The sequence below is a fragment of the Uloborus diversus genome, chromosome 1 (assembly GCF_026930045.1).
Source record: "Uloborus diversus isolate 005 chromosome 1, Udiv.v.3.1, whole genome shotgun sequence".
NCBI classification, from domain to species: domain Eukaryota; kingdom Metazoa; phylum Arthropoda; class Arachnida; order Araneae; family Uloboridae; genus Uloborus; species Uloborus diversus.
The window spans coordinates 204,505,492-204,525,867 of NC_072731.1; the positions used below are offsets into that span (position 1 = coordinate 204,505,492).

The following is a 20,376-nucleotide window of genomic DNA, read 5'->3' on the forward strand; positions in this document are numbered from 1 at the left end:
ATTATTACACTATTGTATGGTTCCCTGGTTAGTAAGCAAGAGAGGGAGAAATTGTTGAAGGTTGTGTAATTTTGTAAAGGGTTTTGTTTTTATTAGGTCCTATTTTAGGTGAACCACTGTATTTTTCTTTCTTGGAATTGGACAGATTTGTGCAAAAAAATAAATAAATAAATAAATAAAATAAATAAAATAAAATATGTCCAATGCAGGAAGTAAATCCTGAAGAATCTGGAACATCATTTCACTGGAGTATATTTCAAACCTATTTCATTGAACATTCCTTATTCTGGTTGCCTCCAGCACTCTAAACAAAATAACCCGCACTTAGGGAGAGTTGGCACTCAAATGAGTACAGGTAGTTGGTGTGCAAACTGAGGAGAAAGAAAGTGTACCCAATAGTACAAACTACCACTACTGCCATTTGTAGGATTCCTCAACTAAGAGGTTTTTAAACTAGAAAATTAATAAGTTGTAAATTCTAAAATGAAGATAATTTGCCTAGTGAAATACATTTCAAAAATAGTGGGCAGAAAAAGGAAAAGTAAAGTAGAGAAAAAAATAAAAATTACAACAAAAAACCCTCCAAAATTAATCGAGAAGGATTAAAATGGAAGGATCTTAAAGGCAACGGCACACTCCCTCAAATGCTACAGAGCCCCTAAGGACCCTCACAAGGAAATCAAAAACCTTTTACGTCCCATAAACATTTCAAAGGCAGTCTGCGTCATGCACCCCCTTTTTGATTGTACCTGTTTCTTGCCTCCACTGCTGCTCTAAGTGAAGAGCAGTATCAATGTTAAAATGTTAAGTATGGATACATAAAGGGTATTATACATTTCAGGGAAGAAAAAAAAAGCTTGGTTCACTTCTGCTAATCAGATACGCTCATGTCTTGTTAATTTATTTGAACTGTAAAACTTTTTCCCCCTAGAGACCTAATTCAGGTGATTTCTTTCCATCTGTCATTTCATTTGGCAAAATTATTGCATTTTGTTTTACAATATTAGTTCACACATAGACACCTCTCAGTAAACTATGAACAAATTGACTGCAGTTGTCTTATTTGATGTTATATCTTATTTTACTTTTTATGCTGAAAGGTATGTGTTAACTCATGTCAATTTTGTTTACAAAAATCACTGAAATTAAATATAAACAGAAACTTCTCTATAACCCATAACCTGCTTGGTTTCCCAACATTGCAGAATGCAGAGAGTCAACTATAATTCCATAGCTTCAACAAATCAGAAAGTCCCCCCTTTATCGTGTGCCAACGCAATTCCCAACCCATGGCTAGTATTATTTTCGTTCAATAAACATGTGATTTGATTGGTGAAAAAGGTAGTGAAAGAAATGTGGATACCTAAATATGGATACAAAAAAAAAAAAAAAAAAAAAAAAAAAAAAAAAAAAAAAAAGAGAGCATCAAGAATATAAAAGAAACAGTATGTAAATTCTGAGCCAGTTTACCCTCTCTCCCCCAGCAGTGTGTTTTCATTGCAACATATTTAACATGATTAGATTGAATCTATCAAAAACTATACAATATTACTGCCCTTCCAGCTTTTTGAAAACATTAGCAACAGTTAATGAACAGTATAAGGGACTAAACAAAAAATCTTCAAAATAAGCAGACTTTACAGCAATTATAAAATTTTTAATTATTAAAATTCTTTTCCAAATCAGGTTCAATAAATACAAAACTGATCTATTTACAAACAGGATCAAACAAGCATCTTAATTCATATCAAAATGAATATGTGAAAATAAATGCTATGGTATCAAAATGTGCTGTAAAACTAATAATTTTAAATGTTTAATGAAATTACAATAATGATGCAGAATAAGAACGATTAATGATTTTTGCACATAAAAACATGAAATGATTAATAAAGATACATATGATTTTTGTCCTTCATTTCCCTTCCCTTTTTACAAAACCATGCATGTGGAAATGCTATGTAAACAAATTTATAACAAATAAATATAGGCTATACATGGTACAACGCAGCATGAAACATAAGCAAATGCAACATGAAGTAAAGGCGCTCACATGAAAATTTGTGATACAATAAACATTTCAACCCAATAAGTTATTCACCAATGGATCCACAAAATATTATTTCCAAAGTAGAAATCTTTTTTATGCCAGATACAAGCGATGGAAATCGTTGGCGCCAAAGTTGGCGTTACATTTTGGGCACTTCCTTTGCCTTGTCTCATAGCGAGTCTTCAGGCAATCGAAGCAGAATACGTGGAAGCACTTTGTGAGCACCGCATCTTTTCTCTTCACTTTGCATGATGGACAGGTCAATTGTTCCTAGAAAGGTAACAAACATGGAAAAATCAGAACGGATAGTCTAAAATCTATGCAATTTTTGGAGTAACTTTGTCACACATTGAGGCATACAGGGTGCCCACAAATAAATGATGGTTCAAAAAAATTTTATTACTGTAATACAAGTTTTTCTATAATGATTAAATAAAATTTTTAAGTAAAATTAACATCAATTGCTGATTAATGGTGAAGTAATGGTTTCTATTCGCGCACCTTTAACTGTAACCACATATGACAATCTTTTTGGAAAGGCTTCCGCAACGGAATGCACTAGAGAGAATAGAATTTCATTCTATATCTTTAGTAGTAAATTTTTTATTTTAATTGTGGACATTGGTTTTAGGTTTTTCAATTTGCTCTCCATCTATTCCCATATGCAATAGTCCAGTGGATTGAGATTAGGACTGAATGCAGGCCATTCTTCTGTGGACATAAGGAATGGACGACAATTCTGTTTGTCCCATTGTTGAACAATCTTTGCTTTGTGGGCCGGTGCCGAATCTTGCTGAAATGTTAATGAATCCTTTTTAAATAATTTTTGGGCTTCTTTAATCATGTGAGATTTCAATACTTTTTGCAAATAATAATTTATATCAATTTTCAAAACTTTTTCAATAAAAGAAGGGGTCATTTTCCTCTCTTGCTTGTAGCACCCCTAATCATTACTGAAAATGGTTTCTGGAACCTATGAACAATTCTTTTAGTTGAACTGATATTATGCATTGATGTTACATAAATCCAGTTATTTTGCCCATTATGAGATACTTGTTGCAAAAATAATTTCTCATCCAAAAAAATCTCATTAGCAGCGTGTTGTTTCAGCAGCTCTATACACTTTCATAGGCTTTCAACTTTGTTTTTCTCTGTTAATCCATGGACTGTCATTTTTTTTCGTAAGCTTTTAATTTTAAATCCTGTTTCATAATGATTCCAGTCTTTTTTTTTCTGATAAATTTAGGTCTCGTGAAATTGTGCAGGATTTCTTCAAATTCTTTCGCAGACACATGTTATTATTTTTTTGTTCATACGCTGCGTTTTCTTCCACCACTATGCTTTCCTTCTGCACTACCTGTTTCTTTAAATTGTTTTAAAGTTATTTCAATTAATCTCTTTGACACATTTAAATACTTCAATTTTTTTAAAAAATTCACAATTCCACTAACTTTTTAAATGCAATTTGAGAATTAAACATCGTTTAGCATCCATCTTGATAATTCAAAGAATAAAACGGATTTTAATTCAAAAAATTGTCTGCGTTACCGCTCGTAGAATTAAACTAAAACTGTTGCCATCACTAAAGAACATCTTGAATACAAATTATGCACAAATGAATTTTGTCGTTAGTTATTTGTGGGCACCCTGTATAACCTAAACTGTGCACATGGCGTAGAAGTCAAATTTCAAGGTTCTATTATGCATCAAATTTATTTAATTTAGGTATGATAGTGATAATACTTATAAAAAATCTGAAATTATTTTTGAAATCAAGACCACACTAGGTTACTAGCGGAATCTAGTGTTAAAACATTTTTAAAATTGCTATCCAAAAACCTTAACATTTGGAGACATAAGACTAATTATTAACTGAAGACCTATAGTCCTTCAGCAAAGCTAACTGCTAAAAAATTCTTTATGGCTTTTAAAGAAAAAAAAATTAATGAGAGAACAGAACCCTCATCTGACTATATATATTTAGCAAGCTCAATTTTTCAGAAACAAAATAAGACTGCATGTAGAACTAAAAACAGCATTTTCATCAAGAGCAGAGGGATCAAACATCTCAATCTGCCAGCAATTATATATATATTGAAAATGCAATAAAAAACATGTTCTGACAGAGGATATAGGAAACTTGTGGATAAAATAATTTTACCTGTTTATCTAATTAGAAACAAATTTAAGCACTTTAACGTCAAGTTCCTTCAAAGATAGGATTGGATCCTTGTTCCATTTACGTGCATGTGTCTGCAATAGTCGATTTCTTGCTAATATGCTTCACTTATTATTGCTGTTTTAATCTTAGAGAAATAAGAAATGCTTTCTAGTGCATTGGGGGAAAAAAAACGCTATTATGGCTTAAAACATGTAGGTCAGGTCTGTGAAAGAATAGCAATTTTTTTGAGGTACAACAAATTCAAACATTCAAACCACATATTTTAATTAAAACACAGTTCTAAGCTTAATTAAAACAGTTCACAAAACAATAAATGTTCTAAAACAAAAAATGTTTCTTGGTTTTTAAAGAGACCGCAACACTAGTGCATGACAGGTTGACTTTTCACCGATCAAGATTTGGAAAAAAAAAGTGAAGGATGAAGTCTTTTTACGATTTTGGTCTTATCCACAAATAGATTAGGAAGAAATTCTCATTTCATCACTCCTAATCCACCATGAAAAGCTAGTCTGATCTAGCAGTACATAAAACTGCTTGAGCTATAATTAGTGACAGACCCTGATTGGATTTTATACCTCTTCAATTTGCCAAGACTCACAAATATAAAACCTGATTTTTGTATTAGCTTAAAGGAGTTAAGAACTCATTTATCTTAAAATAAAATTCACATACTTTATATTCTCGGACTTCTTCCATCAAGACTTCATCGGCCGTAGAAGCAAGTTCGAATTTTTTTCCTCTTTCCACTTTTCTTCTTAAGCTAATGATTTCTTCCTGAAAAGGACAACAGTTATAGTTTTACCGAATTGCACCCAGAAAAAAATAAGTAGCTAAGTTATATAAGTTTCCATGGTTCATACATAAATTAGAATTTTTTTTCAAGGAGGATTTAAGGGCTTTTTTTTTTCTTGTACTTGAACCAACTTAATACAATACATTAATAACAAGTTATTTTGAGTAAATATTTAAGCAAGGCATGGAGAGAAAAAAATTCTTTTTTAGCTTAACTAACAAGGAGACCTTACAGTTCTGGAAATTCAAATCAGGATGAAATTCAGGAGATTAGTAGTACTTCTGGAGAATGTCTACACAGTAAAGTAATAAAGCGCACTAGCCAGACTATTCTGAGAAAACAGTCTCTAAAGTTTTACACTCAGTTTATATGCTAGTAGAGATGTTTCGCCAGCAGCAGCTCGGTGGCTATGTGGTCAGCAAACTGGATTCCTGTAAACATCCTGGGCTTGATACCCCTTGAAAAATACTTTTTTTCACCAAAATGTACCTAACTTGTTCAAACTTGTGACGTCTATTTTTATCAACAGGTAAAGAATCTAAAATTGCCAATACAAAATTGTGCATATCTTGTTGAAAATAATAGAAAAATAAATATCAGTGAAGACTGCATAAAATACAAACAATAGTCCATCATCAATTGTCATTGACAATTTTTAATAAAACCATTTGGTATGCCTGGTATGCTTCCAAACTTTCGGACAAACGGAGAAATTTTCGTGAACATTAATGAAGTATGTTTTCCAACGAATCTTTTACAGAAAGGTTGCTCCTGTAAACAATCTTCCTTTATACATTATGCAAGATGTCAAAACAGTTTTTATTTTCCATGTTTTTATGATAATTATCATTCTGGTATATGTATATAAATATATAATTGATAAATAAAAACTATATTGTTAAATTTTATAAATTAACAAGTACTACCCTAGTTTTGTTGCTGTGGTAAGTCAAATTATAATTTATAATCGATTGAATTTATCTCTATTTTCTTTATTAAATATACATTACGTATTTAAAAATAAAGTATTTTCTTCAATTCAAATTTCAAATAACTGTAACAGTCGCGTAATAAATTTAGTTATGTAGAAAAATTCTACGAGAGGTATCGAACCCACGATTGATTGCATGGGAATCCAACCTGACCATAGCCACCAAGCTGCTGCTGGAGAGAAATCTCTACTAGTACGTATAAGCTGAGCATAAAACTTGAGAGGCTGTCTTCTCAGAATGTTCTCGCTAGTGCGCTTTATTACTTTACTGTGTGGATACTCTCAAGGGGTACTACTAATCTGCTGAATTTCATCCCAATATGAATTTCCGAGACAGTAAGGTCTCCTTGTAAGCTGCAACAGGATTTTAAACTACTTGCAGGGCTGCCACTGAATTATGGTCCTAAAAATAGTCATTTTAGAAGCGTCTTAAATGAAAAATAGTGTGCAAAAGTCGCCAAATGAGAAAAATAGTGTCCAAAATAGTCTCCCATTATTTTTTAAATAGTATTAATATTAAATCATGTTACATACTCTTTGATGAATAGACATACCTCAGCTGCATGGTATATAAGCAGGATCACCTGGACAATCAGAGTTCTAACCATTTACGCATATGGTGTTCCTGACATACTTTCGTACCAATCTTATTTCAATGATAAGAATGAGAAAGGTGTGCATACATTAGAGACATTTATAAAACAATAAAAACATTACAGACAGCATTTTTTTCTTTTTTTAAATATCTCAAAACATAAAAAGTTAAAAAAAACTTTTGTTTTTCCTTCAAGCACTTATCAGTCACTTTTCTGTCTTAAATGAAGTAACTTATCATCCCCTCTATTCTGTATACCCATTAAACAAACCAAAAATTTTTATTATTTTCACTTATTTGATATGATGGACAACCCAAGTGTCTGTCAAGAAATTGTTTGATGTTTACCATATGTCAACTGCAGTTAAGCACTTTTCTGTTTCAAAGTATTGCTAACTCACATTAGTTATTTTGTGCAACAGACTTTTAAATAAAAAAAAAATAATAATCCCTAAATACGGTTATTAAATTAATCACTTATACATATAATGTAATCAATAGCTTTTATCTGCATCAACATTGAAGTTGTATTTACATTTACAATAAAACGAAAAAAAAAGAAAGACTAAATGGTGTGTGTTCAAAGGCGAACATTAACACTTATATAATTGTAATGATTATTAGTAAGCATGTGGTTTAAAAAATTGAACAAGTCACTCTCGAAACTTTTCATTATTAATAGGGTTTAAATGTACTTACAAATCTGAAACAAGTTAAATATTACATAAGTAAGTAAGTGTTGAAGACACACTGAAATGTTTTATATGGTACATGAGGCTTTTAAATCACAAAAGCAAAATGCTTAATACTGATCTTAAATTCCATTTCACTTTCGCAAATAAAGCATTTTATTTACATTTACACATTTAAATCTTTATTACCTTTACAGAAAAATGAAAATAATAATAATGAACAATAAAAGCTGAATACTCGATGTTCATTGAATAACATTGTCCGAATATTGCAGCTGCAGAGAAAAATGACAGGTAAAAATGTCCACAGTAACTAAAAAACGTCGCTTTTGGTCCCTTTCAACTTTGCTTCCTTATTGAATCAGCATTTTTTAGTGCAGCGGTTCCCAATCTTTTCCCCTTGCGAACCCCTTCCGAATTCTGAAAGAAGTTGGCAAACCCCTTGGGTACTAAGTAATAAGTAACACATACACCCACATAGACAATAAAATTTGGGAGATTTTTTATAGTTTGATACTGCTCCATAGTTTATAGAAAGAGTAAAAACAAAATTGCAAAATATAGAATTACAAATATTGCTACAAATTAAAATTATCCCTAAAAAATTAATGCAAACCAAATTCAACAAAAAATAAACACAGTGATTATTCTGTGTTGAACTTCAATCAACTTATTTATTTATTTATTTTTTTTTTTTTTTGAAAATGGGATATTTGTGGAACAAAGAGGCTCAATGTTTGGCTGAAATTTTTTTGACACAATAGTATATTTATCTCTATTACCACTGAATCAGAAATCAATTAAAAAGTGATCTTTAAAATACCTTTCAGGGAACTGTCTTAGATTAACTAAATGAACTTTTTTCTTACAGTAAAATGAGAAAGATCTCTAGGTTTAAGTCTTCTTGCAAAGGACTATGAGCCTAGCTGTTTGATAAACATATACTTTGTACATTAATCGTTTGACTGCTGAAGAATTTTCTTGTAACTATGCTATAAGTGTGGAGTAAAATGCGTGTATTGAAAAATAATAGAAGAGTCTCTAATTTTTACATAAAATGTAATTTTCAACAAAACAAATATTTTTAAGCTCACTTACCACAAAAGAAATTTCATACACAAATTTCATAAATTCCTAATTTACATGTAGCACAAATTAAGTTGCATGGTTAAATTCTGTTAATTTTTTTTTACTGCGTAAACCTCACACTGCAAAACTTTTATCCACAAAAATTTTCTATAGTAATTAATTTTTCGTACTTCCTGCGGCTTTTTGGGTTGTTAGCCACTTTTTCCCTTTTTCGACAATAAAGCTCGAAGTAAACTATAGTATGAAAATTATAGCAACTAACAACAGCGTGATCTCACTGCTATGCATTTTTGACTCAACATAAGAGAAGAGCGATAGCTCTTCGTCAGACTCATATTAATGGTAAACAAACAAACCATCAAAATATTTTAGACGCTCGCATAAGCTCTATGTAATCAAGTTTAATCAATCTTTTCGATCAAAAGCTTCTGAGGAAACGAACGCTTTCAAATTCTTTCATCTGAGGACATTGCATTCATTAGTAGAACTTTTTCAGCATGGCTTCAGGGCTACCATTCTCAATCGAAGCGCTAAAATCGGTGCTTTGCAATGACAGATTAAATTATTTAAATGTAAAATATGTCCGGAAGTATGCAAATATTTTAATGCTAAGAGTATCAAATGTGCAAGAGACAAATGAATAAAAAAGGGGCAAAATTTGCTTGAAACTGCTTGAACATGGGACTTCATCAGAAGCAGGCATGTTAAAACTCTGCCATTACAATATTTTTTTCGCAAACCCACTAAAAACCTCTCATGAATCCCCAGGGGTTCGGGAACCGCTGTTAGTGCAATCTAAATTACTTCCTTCCGTACCAGGAAGTACAAGGTTGTAATTGCGAGTCAACCCCGTCAAAACCACAAGTAATATTTCTCTTCATATGCATCAGGTATCTAATGGTGCTAGGAGAGAAAAAAAAGGGGGAGGGGGCTGTTATAGTTCTTTTAGCGATAAACAAAACAACTTTTTGCAAATTTTTGCAGACCAGAATGAGTTAAAAGTTTGGCCAATGATATTTGAAGTTGCATTTTTTTTACATTTCCATTTTTTTACATTCTTAGTATTTTTTACATTTTTAGTTGCTTTTCAAGTGAAATAGTAGCAGTTTTTTTCTTCGTTTTTGTCTCATTTTAAGCTAAAATAGTCTTCATAGCCTGCAACTCTTCAAAATAGTCGCAATAGTTGCTTTTTTAGTCTGCTGTAGCAGCCCTGTACTTGTCGAATTATTCTTGTTTTTAAAAAATGGAGGAGGGGAGCTTTTGGTGCCAAATCTGGCAATTATGTGGAAATTGAACAATAAAAAGAGATAGCTTTTGAGGTCTCCATTAACTTTGCACATTCTAATTCTTAATGCAATACGTTTCAAATGATGTGAATATAAAAAGAAGTTCACCTGAAGTCGCTTCGTTTTGAAAGCTTCTTGCTGAACTGCACTGGTCTTCTCAGCTACTGTGTTCTGAACCTCCTTTAGGTGGGACAGATATTTCTCTAAATGGAGCCTCAAGTCCGCTGCAGACTGCGCACTCTCAATTGACTTGCGCTTCTGCATTTCTGAGGATTGTTGCCGTAAACTAGATGAAAAAAATTGAACTAAATATAACTTTTTCTACGCATTTGAAAAATATCTACAACAAGAAAAATATTCTATGTGATAAAAATTCAAGATTACAAAAAAAAAAAGGGTTGAACACATTTTGCATTTTGAGAAGTCTTTAAATCTACTATTAAACATACAATTGAAATATGGAGCACTTTTGATTAACTTGACTTTCTTCTTGTAGCAGTAAGTTTCTTCATGTAGTGGTAAGTGAGTTTCTTCCTGTAGCTGTCTTGCAGCAGATATAATACAAATATAGACAAGGAAAACAAATAAAATACAGTGAAGCACCGTTTATACGTTTTTCAAGGGACTGTGAAAAAAAACGTATAAATGAAAAATGTATGAATGAAAATTACAAAAAAATATGGGGAAAAATAAATAAATAAACAAGTATTTTTGTAATACAAGCATTAGTAATTCTAACATAGCTTAAAGTGTGATAAGGAAAATGAAATAATGTAATACAATGAAATGAAGCACGTACTAACCTTTTAATGCCAGAGTTAATATTAATATATTACTTTTCATATTCACGTGGTATGATTTGCAAAGTATTTTGTTATTTTAGGTTGTAGGGCTCTTTTGGAATGTACAGAAAAAAGTTCTTTGCTTACAGTTAAAAGTTAAAAGTGCCATTTTAACATTATCATTTAAATCACTACTAATAAGATAATCTTGCATGGTGTTGAAACTCTCCAAAGCTTGCTGAAAACTCAGCAGTGGCTTTTCAAAACAATTATCCTCTTGTTCGCTGCTGGTTTCTTCATTAACCATCATTTCATTGATTGTTAGAAGTGAACAGTTCTGAATCACACTTAACAAATTCATCAAGCGAAGAAACTTCACTTACATTTGACCAGTTTTCAGGGGGAACAAAATGAGTAACTACATCGTTTTTAATAGGACCATCCACTGAAGACAAAAATCCGCCAATGGCAAAGCAGTTCTTTATCGTTTTAAATAAAACATTCTCCCATGCCAACATTACGAAATTCATAGCTTGCAAGATGTCAATGCTCAATTTTTCGAAACCTCCTTGGTCTAAACTGGTGATAGCTGTTTGAACTAAAAGTTTCTGATAATGTTGTTTGAGGGATTTAATAACTCCTAAATCAGGGGCTGCAATTTACTCGCACAATTCACAGGGAAGAGCTTGACAGTTACATTTCTTAGAAAGTCCGTATTATGTGGATGAGCCGGACATTGATCGATGAATAAAATGATTCGCCGTTTCTCTTTTTGCATTTTATCATCTAACTCTTTTAACCAATTGGTAAAAAAAGACATAGTCATCCAAGATTTTTTATTAGCCATGTACTTTGTTGGCAATGTTTTCACATTTTTGAAGCAGCGTAGCTTTTTTGATTTGCCAATAACAACAGAAGGTAATTTTTCAAACCCATCTACACTGGCACACAGTAACACAGTCAATCACACTTTGCTTTTTTTGCCACCATGACACGTATCTGATTTGATTTGAAGAGTTTTAGATGGTAGGAGATTATAAAACAGACCTGTTTCATCTGCGTTAAAATTGTCCTTTAGTTTATAACCCTTTATCAATTCTGGCAATTGAATTTTTTGATTTTGAATCCAGTCATCCACTGTTTCGCAATCATCATCTCCAGATTCTCCACTTACAATTTTACCTGTAATGCCGTGCCTTACCAGGAAACATCACGATCAAGGAAATTCAAAAAAAATTCCAAATTGGTGGCATTCCAAACAGCATTGGAAAACATGTTTATGGCACTGAAACTACGTGCCCTCGTGACCACGTTATCGAAATATGATGTCTTAAAAATTGCCGAAATTTTTAGTAAAGTCGCCAAATTTAGCGAGTTTTGTTCAGAAATGGAAGGTACGGCGCGAATTCAACATCTGCATCTGACAAGACATTTCGCTTCCATATTTGGTCACCACCAAAGCGCATGAGAAATATTGCATTAATTCTTTACTCGGGGTGACTACCATGGCGCGGGGTGTCGTGGCACAGATTGCGGCATTGAAATTTTTAGGGGCTTGTGTTCCGAGATATTAACGTGCAACTGTATAGGGGAATACGCCACAGCCAGAAATATTTGTTTTATTTTATTGTAAAAACAATGGAATTTTTTGTTATTCTTAAGACTGTCTGTTAAAAAACTGATGTTTAAAACTTTTATGCTTCTGCGGGTGAAATATTTCCACTGAAAGAGTTTATTCGATGATGAAACTGTTTTGAAAAAAATATGATAACCGTAGAGAAACGGTAAACACACTTTAAAGTCTTTTTTTTTTTTTTGAAAAGTCGTACATCTGAAGTCTTCAACAGTATCTAAATACGAAGAAAACGACATTTTTAAAGATTTCAAACCATGTTCTCAAAAAAGAAACGATTTCTGTCAGTTATTTCCAGTGTGTTTTTCGTTATGTGTATCGTTTTCAAGTTATGTGTAAACCCTCTAACAAGTCAAATAAAAAAAAAAAAACTGTATTGATTTTTATTTTGCTCGTATTTGAATTCCCTTTTAACGTGAAACATAATTGGTAAAAGTGACTTCAGTATTTTTAAAAATGACTAAATAACATGCAATATGATGTGCATTTACGTTATAGCGACTTTCAGTTGCAGTGACAGACTTTTTCGAACTACAGGGGTTGTTGTAATGAACGTCGACTATAAAATTTTTGATAAGAATCTGTTATGAAGTAATTTCCGACATCGTTAGTTTTGCTGTGCAAATTTTTGACATTTACTATCCGTTGTTTTCTTTTTTTTTTTTAATTATTATTTTTTTCGATTTTAAATTAAACATTTTCGCTAGCAGTGGTCAGACAATAAAACTTCATGAATGATAATAACTTTTGAAAAAATAAATAAGAGCTGGGATACTACAATCCATGATCACGTTCTTTCAACATCAAAAACTATCCATTTTATTTTCAATATATAAGCTTTAATAAGCATGTTTTTTTTACTTATTCATATTAATTCTCGTACATAATTATTAATTACTTACAACACATTTCATTACAAGAGTACAAACTTAAATTATTTAAGTAAAACACACTTGAAATGCACTTAAATTCTGAAATGCATTATTATCACGATTACAAAGTTAAATCCTACGTTCAATTTCGTTATAAAGTTGTAGCTCCTCTGGATAAAGCTCACTAGTTTCCATTTCACAGGCTTCATAGTTACTTTTTAATTTTACCCACACAAGTAAAGGGTTAATTCGAAACATCGTTTACGCGCTTTGCAGATGACCAGAAATGGAAATGAGAGCCTTGCTAGACGCAGGCGATGAAATCACGTGTTATTTTCCATTTCTTGCCAAGTCTTTAAATTTGGCGAATTTTCGTAAGATTTCGACAGACTTTGACCCCCCATATCTCAAAAACAAAAGGACGAGGGCACACAATATTTGGGTCAAATTTTTTTTATAAAGATACTTTTTCGAATGCGACCATTTTTAACTTTTTTCATGATTACTGAACTCGTGATGTTTCCTGGTTAGTTTAAATTTGTAAAGCCAACCTAAAGAAAATGATGCATCGCATTCCACATTTAACTTCTCCGAAACTTCTTTTGCCTTCTCAATAAGCAAAAGACCACTGATGGGAATTTTGGCACTGTAACATTGGTTGTAAAAGCACTTTCTCTACATCAGCGAATTTTCCACTTTGGACTCTTAAGTTTTTTCGAAGCATTCGCACCACTTTGATGATGGCTTTCCTCTCTTATCTTACGCTTATAAATGAGTGTGTTTAGAGTTGACACGGGTAAACCTAACTTTTTCGCAAGATCCACTCTTTTTAAAAGTAGATTTTCATCCACTTCCTTCAAAATGCGCATTTTTTCTTTTAAAGACTGATTTCGTACAATGTGAAGTCATTGTGACTGCTAGTGAATAAGTGAATGATAAAATCCAGAAACTGAAAAAGCTGGTAGGAAAGAGATTTCCCTCCTGCCGACCAGATATTGCACGTGAATCCTTATCACCTTTTCTGTGAAAGGGGGTGGGGTGCTTATTTTCGCCTGGAATAGGGCTTTTGTTCAACTGGGCAAGTATAGGTCAAGGTCAGATGCGATTTCTAAGAAACTGGACAATCAGCAGCTTAGGATCTGAGGTTGAAATGTGCATTCTCTCTCCTTTTGACTTAGAAAAAAAAAGTGCAAATGAAATTGTGATTTCAGGAAAATTTATAAAAGAAATTTTTTATCATTAATATGTATCAGACTCTGCAGGGACCGAGAAACAAAACGTATAAATGATAAAAAGGTATAAACGGTGTTTCACTGTATACACAGTCTGTGATAGTTCAAAATAACCAGGACAAAGGAAAAGATTCCAGGTTGTCAATATTCAAGAAACAAAAAGATTTAAACTTCTTTCTAAGATATTTTAATGGAGTAAACATACTATTCAAGGGGTGGAACTAAATTTTTAATGGGGAAAAAGTATTTCTAAGTTTCATTAGATGCCAAATTTTTAGTCATCAAGAAGTAGTAATATTTGATTACTCCAAGCTGTGGTGTGTATTTTTCCTACATCCTAAAAGTCCATTCAGTCAACTCTAGGTAACTCAAAGTCCAAAGGGACCAGCTAAAACCTAAGAGTAATTGGTAGTTTGAGTTATTGAAAGTTCCTTTCCAAGTCTTCACAAGAATAATTTTTATTTTCTTTTTTAGGGGTGTTGTTGCTTAACGTCCCAGTTGTAAATATAAATTGTCATTTTCATGGAGTTGCCATAGATAATGTAATGAAATATTTGCAAATGTAAAACTGGAGGAGAAAATTCCAATAATTTGCATAAACATCATAGCAAAAAAGAATAAAAACTCTTATATTGTTCCCCCCACACACAATCGACCAAGAATTATCAAGGAGAAAGTTTCCACCATATTTAAATAAAAGACACAAAATGCTAGAGCTAGTCGTTTGAAAGTCATCAAAAAATTTTATTTTGAAAAGAAAAAAATAAATGAAAGGAACACAATTGGCAATAAAGAATTTTACTTCTAAAGAGCAAAAATACTGTTCCAGAAGTGCTTAACCAGGATAGCTTACCTTAGTTCTTTTTCCACAGTAGCTACATTAGTTTGCAGAAGACGTTCCTTCTCTTCCAGCTTCCTGACCACCTGGTTTTGAGCATCCACTTGATTCTTGAGGGTCGTCACCTGATCTGATAATACAGTCTTTTCTTCTCTCAGCAGTTTATGTATCTGGTTTGACTTGATACGCTGAGAAACAGATGAAATGGGGGAAAAACCATCCATTTTATCATTTAATCACTAATTAGGTGGAAGAAAAAAGACAGATCTGCTGCCATAAATTTAATAACCTCATTTACAGCACCATTTTGCCTCATTGAGAAGTACATTGTCATCAGATTTTTTACCGAAGTCGCCCTCTTCATGAAAGACAGCAAAAGCTGTTTTTCACTCCAAGTTATTGCACACAATCAAAAGTACCTGAAAGACATTCTTCAGGACTTATTTAAAGCTCTCATTCCAGTGAATAATTTACATTTTAGAAATTTCAAGACTTTGACAGAAAAATTTAAATTGTACGTTGACACTACATAACTTTTTTCTATGTTAATTAATCATCATTTAAGAAATTAATTTGTTTTTCAATTTCTTGAATTATGCTTTTTTAGCCTACTTTCCTAGTAAAAATTTAGAGAAAAAAGAAAGAAAGCATGAAAGAAGGCCTAATGCATCTTAAAAATATCACAAAAAAAATAAAAAATAAAAATAAATAAATAAATATCAAAAAATTAAAAATTGGAAAGTAGGGTGCTGAGATGGGGAAAAATGTCTGGTAACCTGTCCCCCCCCCCCCAATAACTTATGAGTGAATAGTTTTTAGTTAAAAAAAATTTTTATTCGAAAGATCTTGGCGAGCGAGAACACCTTAATCTGAAATTTCACTTTTTGATGTGAACAATTTTTCGTTCAATTTTTAATAGTTAAAAAAAAAACTTAACATTAGCACCTATGTGGAAATTCAAAGCAATCCCGAACTTAGAGGCGAATTTGCTTCAAACAAACTTTGTAGGAAAAAGTTTTTGATGAAGAACATTGTATAGAAAATATCTTTTTGATTTGAACACTTTTCCGTTCAATTTTGATCAGTTCATATCCATTAACATTAACGCCTACGGGAAAACTGGAAGTCAATATAAATTAAAAACTTAAAGATAGATTTAAATCAACTTTTGTTGGAAATAGCTCTTGAGGAACAACTCCTAACTCTGACTCTGAGAGTTTTGGGATACCTGATTCCGACTCCTCTACCCGAAAAACAGTCGGACTATAATTCCAACTCCCTGACTTCGGCTCTAACTTTGTAGGTTTGGCAAAAATTTATACACGGAGGATAAAATGAGACTGACTCTTGGAAATTCAACTCAGACTCCTTTATCTAAAAATAAATCCAACTCTGACTCCACAAACATTGACAGAGTTGCGGACTTTAAGGGAAAATGACCAACTCCAACAACGAGTCTTTGAATTAAAAACAATTCGGCTTCCAAATCCGACTCTTGACCTAAACTGAGATGACTCCGATTCCACAGCCATGGTTTTTACTGAGAAATAATTATTCCTAATATGATTTGTTTTTATTTTCACTCAACAGTTTTAATTTATGTATTCAGTATTTGGTGGATAAATTCGGAGTTCTTTATGTTTCTACATAAAAATATGCACAGACGATTTTTTTGTTTGACAATGAAAATTATAATATGTACATTTTATTGTTTTTATTTATTTTTGAAAGTACATTAATTCATTAAAAAAAAAAAAAAATTCGGCAAGTGGAGAAAAGCAAACAATTTTTTTTTGATACGATGTACTTATTTCAATGAGTAATGAGGTTATTAATTTTAATTCTTTTTTTTTTCTTTTTGAAAGTGGTTAAAGATTTTTCTTTTTTAATAGAAAAATTATTAGCTGTTTTGTTTAAAAGGTGCTGCTATTTTATTTGTTTATTTATTTTTTTTTACACACATAATTTTTAGATGAGTGAGGCATATTTCATTCTTAGAAATCAGCTTCAAATACTATGATGAAAAAATTTGCAATTTGAGAATATTGATCAGGTACTATAAGGTAGATATTGGTATACGGCATTGTTTCCCAACCGGATACACAAGGGGTTCGCGAAAATAATGCTCTAATGGCGGATTTTTGAGACGCTCACATTAGTTTCTCCTTATTGCTTTTTATCAGATAATATTCAATCAAAACTTAACTAAAACATTTTTAAAAAAATCACATAGTAACATAAGCAAACTTTTAAAACATTTTTTATCAACTTTTGAAAATTATTTTTCTAACAATTTGAGTGTGGCAATGCCCTATCCCGCCTATGTTGTGTTGTGCCAGAAATGCATAGAAATGTGATCGTGCCGCTGATTGCTACCATAATTTTCGCATTAGTTTAACTACTTCAAGCATTATTGATGCAATAGAGATGGGATGTTTAGTAACCAAAAACATCAGTGTATCAATAAACAAGAGTATCAATAAAAGAAATATTTTCTTAAGAAAAATTTCCAAGGCGAAATTTATCACAGCATAAAATGTCATGGAATAAAATAATCCAATGTAATTTGCGTTACATCCGAAAAAAGAATCTATACATGGGTGCAAGTTTGGTGATGTCTCCAAGACGGAAAATATTTTCAGCCCTCACTCCTCCAAGCATGCATGCTTAAGGAAAAAAAATATGTATATATGTTGTAGATTTTAACTATGCCAGTTTTGGAATCTTGGTTTGATTTGTATTTTAAGATTTTAACTTTTCTAACAACATGAACTTAGTTTAAATGGTAATATTTAAGCGTTTTAATATCGTAATTCCAGAAACCTAACAGTTGCCAATAACAGGGGGGTCTGGGGGCTCTCCCCCAGGAATGTTTTTTAATTGAAGTCCAAAAAACACAATAGTAGGCCATTTTGGTAAAGTTCAGGGAAAGGAGAGGTTCAGTGACGCTTACATCATTTCTTTCAAACTGATAGTCCCAAAATCACAATATTGGGCAAACTTTAAAAATATTAGAGAAAGAGGGAGGAAGGGGGGTTCTGTGTGCTCTCCCCGAAATTGAAGTTTTAAAAACGAAATTGTACTCCATCTTTCATAACGTTTATATGCTTGTTGAATGCATTATCGAAAGAATGGAGTTCAAAAACTCTCCTTCGGCAATATTTCGAAATTAAAATTCCAAAAACGCAATTTTAGACGATGTTGGATAATGTTAGGGGTATAAGCGTTCGGGGCTCCCCGCCATTAGTTTTTTGCCAATCGTAAACATTTTTACTGCAGCAATAAATAATCGCTCGGGAAATAAGAATTTCACTTTTGCAACATAAATCAGTTATGATCGGAAAGTCTACCCAAGGTAGCGCCAACAAGCCAGAAAAGAAGGAAAGGTGGGGGAAGGGTATGGGCGACTAATGATAATGAACTGGCACCATTCCCTCACACAGTCTTCATTTGAAAAAGAATTATTTTATAAGATAGCAGGTGGTGAAATTAGCAATAAAAAAACCACTTCAGTGAAGTAGATATATTTTTTAAACGAGGTACACTTTCCAATATTCATTAATTAAAAAAAAGCAATAGGGGAACTGAATCCTCACCCCAGGGAGGGCCCCCGAATCACATCCCTCTTAAGACACTTAAATAAATTTCAGCTTCGAAAAATTTCTGGAAGAGAACTCCCACACCCCTTCTTCTGAGTTCACCACAAATATCCTAAATTTGAGCTTTTAAGACTTCAGTTTCTAAATTTTTTTTCTAGGAACAGTACCCCCCTTACCTATATACATGACTTATGACCATCTAAAAGTTTTAAAACTGTAATTTCTGAAACTTTTTGAAACAAGCTGCGTACTCCCTTCGTCCCCCAAAGATTTCCCAAAACAAAGCTCTTAAAATTTCAGAAACCAAAACATTTCGGGCTGGGCAGCGGAATACCCCCCCCCCCTCCCCTTGTATTTACTGAAAGCAACATAAGTTTGTGTTTTAGATTAATTTTTCTATTAAAAAAGGAACTCCCCTGCCCACATCGCCAAAGACAACCCAAAGTTTTAAGACATCTATTTCGAAAATGTTTCGAGAAAGACCCCCGAATTCCCTAACTCTTAACTCACTCAAAAATAGCCAAAATGGCACTGCACTACTTCAGCATGGAAAAAATTTCCATGCCCCAACCCCCCGAACTCCATTAAGTCATTTAAGTCTAGACTCAACTTCCTTCAGTCCATTTAAGTATAGCCTCAAATAGTTTTTAATACATCAGCTGCGAAACATTTTCAGATAAGAACACCAAGACCACATCTCATAAATTCACCAATGATTGCATAAATTAGTGTTTTTGAGACTCCAGTTTCCGATTTTTTTTAAAAACCTCCTCCTCCCCACTTTTACATCATTAAAACAGCCTAATCATTTTTGACTTAATTTTTAATAGTTTGCAGAGGAGAAATCCCGAACCGCTCCTAGCTTCAAAAAGGCTTTCAATTCAGTTTAACGATATTTTATTCTAGAGCCCTTGATTACCCCCCCCTCCGCCTCTTAGATTGTCCACGATATAAACGTTTTAAGACCACAGTATCGTGGGTTAATTTGCGGACTTACCTTACTTACTGCAACAGCAGCGTTTCTTCGCAAACTCGTGCTGCCGTTATTTTCTTTGTTTCCCTTTGCGCTCTCCCCCCCCCCATATTTCCATTCTAGCGAGTGTTAGATTGAAAGACAGTAGAATTTAGTGCTTCCTCAAGTTCTAGAATATTTTACCACAAACATGTCAAAAATGCAGGAACAGTTTGCCCATTGGTGTTTCAAACCAGCTTGAAAATTTCCCCCGATTCTTTCAAAAATCCCCCCCTCCCCCAAAAACTCCCATTGACTAAAATCTTCAAACTCCCTGATAGTTTCTGTTTTACCTGGGATGTGGACGTCCTTTGCTGTGGCGTAAACATTTCATCCTGTCAGCAATCACTCTCAATCGGTGATTCAGATTCAATTTTAAGAGCGTACATAATTTTCATTTATGCGTACAAAGTTTGCCAAAAAAATCCCCCGCAAATAAAGAAAAAAACGAAAGGATAATCAAAAATACAAGAGAAAAGGCTAAATTTTCAAATAAGAGAAGATTAATTCGAAAAATCAGGGAGAATAGCGAGCAACTCCACGGTCTGCAGTTGGAAATAACAGAGCAACTTAAAAAAAGTCAAATGGCATGAGTCTAAAAGCCACTCCTCCAAAAGCATGCAAACAAAACAAGACCATGGTGGAAATTCGAGAGAATGCCAATGTAAATTCGAGATTATGGAACGGTCCTGCAATTAAAGCATATTTTTCAAACACTCAATTTTTCTTT

General features: G+C 32.7%; 1 protein-coding gene across 2 annotated transcripts in view; it reads right to left on the reverse strand.

The window, feature by feature from the left end:
- Nucleotides 1-1,648: 1,648 nt before the first annotated feature.
- LOC129234141 (E3 ubiquitin-protein ligase BRE1A-like) overlaps nt 1,649-20,376 on the reverse strand; it is a 78,046-nt gene continuing 59,318 nt past the window's right edge. For both annotated transcript variants that reach the window (XM_054868035.1, XM_054868034.1), the window contains exons 16-19: nt 15,051-15,223; nt 9,787-9,964; nt 4,905-5,006; nt 1,649-2,320 (exon numbers count right to left, since the gene is read on the reverse strand). In XM_054868035.1, coding sequence (XP_054724010.1) covers nt 2,144-2,320; nt 4,905-5,006; nt 9,787-9,964; nt 15,051-15,223 — 630 coding nt within the window. In that variant the 3' untranslated portion in view covers nt 1,649-2,143. The remainder of the gene's footprint in view (nt 2,321-4,904; nt 5,007-9,786; nt 9,965-15,050; nt 15,224-20,376) is intronic.